This window comes from Nematolebias whitei, chromosome 13 (assembly GCF_014905685.2).
Source record: "Nematolebias whitei isolate Nwh7 chromosome 13, NemWhi1, whole genome shotgun sequence".
NCBI lineage: Eukaryota > Metazoa > Chordata > Actinopteri > Cyprinodontiformes > Rivulidae > Nematolebias > Nematolebias whitei.
The window spans coordinates 24,836,948-24,843,249 of record NC_056510.1 but is presented as its reverse complement, the minus strand read 5'-3'; the positions used below and the strand labels follow the sequence as shown (position 1 = coordinate 24,843,249).

The window sequence follows — 6,302 nt, the reverse complement described above, 5'->3', positions numbered from 1 at the left end:
AAAATTAATGTACATTTTAAATGTAAATCATAAATAACAACACAGACAACTGTGCTATTTGTTTTTCTCTAATGTGAGTTTGTGACGGGCATGTTATTACCTCCTGGCCACAGTTCACTACTTTGTTTACTGAAAGAATTTTGATTTAACATTATTATGTGACATCAGAGCATTTTTATTCAGTACAAACCATTTCCTCTGATCTCACTTTAGTTTTATGTGCATAGTACAGATAAGAGGCATGCATGCAATGTCAATGGTATACAAAGCAGGCCCATTGAGCTTTTATAGCAAGCAGATGAATGTCTGCCTCTTGCGTTTTCACGTTGACGGTTCAAGCATCTGAAAAATGACAAGGGGGAGGGTCAGTGTAGCTCTGGCTGTCACTTTGTCATCAGTTTGAAGCAAGAGTTGTCTCAGAGTGTTTGAATAATTGTGGCAAAAATAGCAGATGCCAAATAACGAGCATATAAATTGTTGGTATTTGGGAGTATTAACAAAATAGTCATTTGCTACAATTTTTCATGACCATTAATTGGAATTTTATGTGCTCATTTTAATACAGAAGATTCCTGTAAGCTGCCACAATTTAAGTTTTAAACCCATACGGTGTGGGAGAAATTGTATATGTTGCAAATCTATAAACATTTTCAACACACTCAATCAGACCAGCAGGCCATCCATCTGAAGTTATGAAACTGACAGAACGGTGCTTTGGTGCACTCTGTGAAAAATGTCCACCAGTTGAACCCGGCAGGGTCTGAAGTTATAACATAATTAGAAGGAGGAGAGTCTGGGTGTCAAAATGAGCAAGACAGACCATACAAAGAGACCCCTAAAAACCACTGTGCAGTCTAAAAGATAAACTTAACAGTGACAGGGAGTTCAAAACTAGTTCATCTACCAGTGGAGACCATGACCGCAGTCTGATCTCAGTTTCTGTGAAAAAGGTCCAGCTCCATCCTCTGAGTGCTCAATGCACTTAGATTTCTTCAAAATGTAATTTCCTGACTGGGGGAAGTGATATTATGACATTTTTAAACATTCATTTTTATTCAATTTACTTTCCTTAAAATGTATTTTTTGTATCTCAAATAATAAAAAAATAAAAAAGCTTTGTATCTATCCAGCAATGTTCAGTGAGGTCATCTGGATGGTTTCTTTTTTTATGCTGAGACATTTCGCCCTCCATCCGAAGGGCTTCTTCAGTCTGAGGAAACACCAAACAAAACTGATTCTCCACCAACAATTTACTCCAAAGTGAGAAAAAAAACAGTTATGTTGATGCTAAGATGGTCTCTGGTGCATGCACTCTCCTCCGGTGCCCACCCTCTCACAGTCATGTCAAACTGGTTCAAAACACCAAAGTTCATGCTCAATAAACCAGGTATAAAATCCAACAATCATCAGTCAGGTCATCTGGACGGTTTCTTTTGTTGTGCTGAGATGTTTCACCCTCCATCCAAAGGGCTTCATCAGTCTGAGAAAACACTAAACAAAACTGATTCTCCACCAACAGTTTGAACCAGTTTGACAGACTGTCGACGAGGGACAGGGCATGTCCCAGAGACCATCTTAGCACCACCATAACTAGGTTTTTTTTTCCACTTTGGAGTAAGCTGTTGTTGGAGAATCAGATTTGTTTGGTGTTTCCTCAGACTGATGAAGCCCTTCGGATGGAGGGCGAAACATCTCAGCACAACAAAAGAAAACATCCAGATGACCTGACTGATCATTGTTGGATTTTATACCTGGATTATTGAGCATGGACTTTGGTGCTTTGTATCTAAAGTAACATGGAAATGAACATTTTTTTCTGATTTGGTGTTAAAAAGACCAGATTCTCATCAATCAGTGTGTTATGAACAATGAGCTAAATTAATATCCTATTTTAATTTAAAAAGCACAGATTCATTAATAAAACTCAACAAACATATTCTCCAGCTTGCCAGCATTTTGCAACATGTCTTGATTTTTTTAAAGTGGAACAGTTTGAGCTTTGACATTCACTGATCACTTGCCATGAAAACATCCAAAACTCAACAACACTTTCAGTTCCACACATAAACATCTTTGAATATATATATTTTTGATAATTTGCCATAACAAATTAGGCAAACAAACACAAGACAAAAGCAGCAGTATTTTAAAGCAGGCACTTTGACCACAAGGCAACTGAAAACGTACATTTTAACAAGAGTCAACACGTTTAAATTTAAATAGTCCTTTGTAGCCATATTACATCTATCACGGCCGTCTTTTTCACACAATATACTAGTCTTGTCTTCAATACCACACACACAAACACAAAATGTACACATTAATACACTCCTGTAAACATCTAAGCAAACAATTTGTCTCACTCTACAGTGACAAGGAATAAACATGTACTCCTTTTCTGTGCTTTTTCTTCTAAAGCTATGGAAGTATTTACACTGTAAGACTATTTTCTTTAATATTTTCTACTTATTTTTACTCATGGTCACGGGTGAAACTTCTATACTGCTACATAATATGGTTTGTGTCTCCACTCACATTGCAGTCCTTATGAGCACGGCGCTAGCCTGAAAACAAAGGATGCTGGCAACCGTGTTGCTGTAGTAACTGTCTTATCTAGATTTTGCCTGCATCCATCTTCCTCAGCAGGTTCCCATGGTGCTCACGGTGGTGTAACTGAACTTGGACATGGACGCCCCTGTTGCCATAACGTCCTCCTCATTGTCACGTAGCCCTCGGCGACGACGGCACGGTGCGGCACAGCACGAGAACGTGGAAAGCAGAGCTTTGCGGAAGCGCGTGTTCATGAAGCAGTAAATAATTGGGTTGACGCACGCAGAGGTGTAGCTCAGCAGGTGGATGAAAGCAATAGGTGCACCTGTAAGAGCGCCTGTCGCAGAGGCGTCATCGAAGGCCCGCCAGGTGTTGACGCAGTACAGAGGCATCCAGCAGAGAAAGAACAAGACGACGATGACCACCAGCATGCGAATGACTCGCTTTTTGGCCTCCAACTTGGCTTCCGATGTGTTACTGCGAGGTCTTTCTGCCTTCACTGATCTGGTTGATGTAGCGGACATGGTGGACATCTCTAGTGAGTGTGGCCGTTGGACCACATTAACATAGCAACCGTCTCCATCGTCACTGGCGTTAGACACGGTGGAAGTCAGGCCATTCTTCACATCTACATGAAACAGCAGGATGAAAAACAACATTTGAGTGTTGAATAAAGAAAATTTCACTCATACAGGGAAATATATACAGTACATCAAAGTTTAAACTAAAATAGCATCCTGAATGTATAGTTTGCATTAGTATCAATAATTGCTTTTCACTTTCAAATCAATATCCAAACAAAATGTTGTGCCCATACCCTTCCATTTCACCAAAACTGCTACTTTAGCATAAAAATAAACTATATAAGCTTTACACGTTTCCATTTGAATGAAAGTGTTAAAGATTTACAAGTTCAAACGACCATCCAAATGAGTTTAATCAATTAGCAAATCTAAATCTCCCAAACTAATACAAATGTCTACAAATGGTATTTAAGTCAGAATAAAAGTGATGATAGATGTTGTTTTTTCCCCCTAAAGTTGGATTTTTAAGGTTGCCATGCCAAACAGCTTTTAAACAATCCATTAAGATTTCATTGAAGAAATTAAAGAATAAGGTCTTAATTTTGTTTGACCCTATTTTTTAGTTGGTGATTTAAAAATCATTTGAGCCTGGATTATGTTATTTTTTTAACCAGTTGATGGATTTCTTTGATGACACATGCTGCCATTAGTAAGTTGTTGGGGTTTTTTTTATCTAAATGACTCATTCTTCTTTAAAGGGCAGCTGAAAAATGAGCAGCAATTCCTACTGAGTCATTGTAATCATCCATGAGAAGTTGTTACAATTTATGGATAATATTCATTATTTTTTCTTCCTTACTACCAAAAAAGCACGATTAACACATATTAGGAGCCAAAAAGCAGCAATGCACATGTAAAATCTAGTACAGCGAAATTATTACAAAAGTCAATATTCTCAATTTGCTGAACACTTGTTCTGTTAGTCCTAAATTTTATGTATTTTTAGTGTAAAATTAGTGGTCTGATAATTTTTTTTACATTTTTTTATCATTTTTGGAAAAAGAAAATGCCAAAAATATCAGTACTATGTCTTCAGCTTCCAGCCAATTTCCTATTCTAATGTAGCACTAGCCATGACTTCTACACTGCTTTTTATGCAAATGTTCCTTTGCCCACAAAAGGTTATGCTTCAATAAGCCTGCAGTCATTACAATGATTGTTGTGCAAATAAAAATGACACATGATTAAAAATGAATTTTAAAATCATTCACATTAAGAATGAGAAACACAATGTTAACACCAACACTAGAGCTTGGCTTTTGGATGCTAGTAAAGGTGGTGGCACCAATTAGGGGACAATTTTACTGTAATCAAAACACATTTAGACTCAACTAGGCAATTCTGCTTGCTCTAAAACATGTATATGCTTCAAAAAAGTTCAAGACAAAACAGCTGGACTTTATTTGTAACAGAAGACGTTTCACTTCTCATCTGAGGATCTATCTTAACTCAAAGAACAGAGAGTGTGGGGTTCAAGTTATAAAGCTGAGGTAAGATACATACATATACAGATTGACCTATCACACCTCACAGTATGGGTTCGTTAAGGTCCTATTCACAGATGGGCCACTCTGGTCACATGAATGAAATTCCTGATAGGCGTGAAGATGACTGTGTTTCAGGCCTAAAGCTGCATTATAAGTTTTTGAAAATTGAAATCTGAGACCTCCTCCTTTGTTTAAAGATGGTTTCTCTCATTTTACATAAATAGCTTCCTTCAACCCCCTCACATCTATACGCTTATAGCAATCCAATGTAGATTTGGATAGATTTCCTATCAGTCAGTGTTGTGTCTGGTATATTGTTTGGTTTGTTTTTTTAAGTACTTAAATATGTGTTGACATTTCTGGTTCTCGTTTTTGTTATCTTACTGTGTTTTTTCTTGCTTTTAACTAGTTGTCATTTTAATTACTGTTTTTGTTAAGCACTTTGGTCACCATCACCGTGGTTGTGTAAAGCTCTATAGAAATAAATAAATGAAAAATGAAATGAAATGAAATGAAATGAAGTGCCGAAACAAAAATAGCAGAGAAACCATTCAAGAATAGTTACTGTGCATGTTTCAAGAAACTATTTTAAAGGGCTTTTGTACTTAAAAATGTGATCTGCAGGATTTTTAACAAGTTTTCTGATTAAAAATTAAGTACCATTTAACGTTAAAAACACTTTTTTTTCCCCTCCAATGAAGAATGAAGAAGAAAGAATCATTAGTTGCAAATTTATTTAGGAAAGGGTGGGGACTTGTGGTCAGAATTAGAAGAGGATTAGAGCCATCGTGCAAAAACAAAAAATAAAATGAAAATAAAATAAAACTGAAAAATCCTGATTTCTAAAAAAAAAAAATCAGAATTGAGGATTTTTTTTAACCGTGGCTCTAAACCTTTTCCATACATAGCAAATGTTTTTCAAAGTAACCACAGTTTGAACGGTCATTTCTTCTGAATTTTGTTTAGTGATACTTTGTAGATTTACTAAAGTTATTGTCAGACCATAATAATATTAATGTGATTAGATTGATAATTGAGTTTGTTTCTGCCTTCAGTAATTCTCTCCTGTTCAAAAATTACAGTGCTGTGCTGGATGAGGTAAGATTCTACATAAACACTGGACAAAACAAGTCAGATAAGAATTTAATCAGTTCTGATTGCGCAACAACTTCAGCATCAGTACATATATGCTAACGTATGTAGCATCCATATTTACTTTGCTGCATCATGTTTTGTTCTGTGCATTCAGGTCCACTCAGAACTGTAAACAGTTTGTACTGAACATCAAAGTTCATACTCAATAATCCAGGTAAAAAAATCCAACAAATTCAAGTCTGGTCCTCTGACTGATCACCAGTGGTTAATTTGAGCCAGATCCTGTGGGAACAAGATCAGGGAACTCTCTCATTTTGACCCGTTCTGTTCCGGCAACTCTTTGCTCGGATCCAGCAGCTCCGCCCCTAAAAGTCCAAAGTCATTGCACATTTTTATTTTGATTATTTATTAAAAATACAACAATAGGAGACGTTGCCTGGCGGACTCAGTCTGTGGAATGGATGTTCCAGCCGCAGCACGCGCAGCGAACCAGCTCGCTCCTTCAAGGAGCAGTACAGGAGCCTCTAGCGAGTGTGTGTGTGTGTGTGTATGTGTGTGTGTGTGTGGGGGGGGGGGGGGGGGGGGG

At 37.3% G+C, this 6,302-nt stretch overlaps 1 protein-coding gene across 1 annotated transcript in view; it reads right to left on the bottom strand.

Moving 5' to 3' along the window:
- Window positions 1-2,615: 2,615 nt before the first annotated feature.
- Window positions 2,616-6,302, bottom strand: part of LOC119418889 (cholecystokinin receptor) — a 54,498-nt gene continuing 50,811 nt past the window's right edge. Inside the window, exon 5 of the mRNA XM_037686182.1 lies at window positions 2,616-3,178. Coding sequence (XP_037542110.1) covers window positions 2,640-3,178 — 539 coding nt within the window. The 3' untranslated portion in view covers window positions 2,616-2,639. The remainder of the gene's footprint in view (window positions 3,179-6,302) is intronic.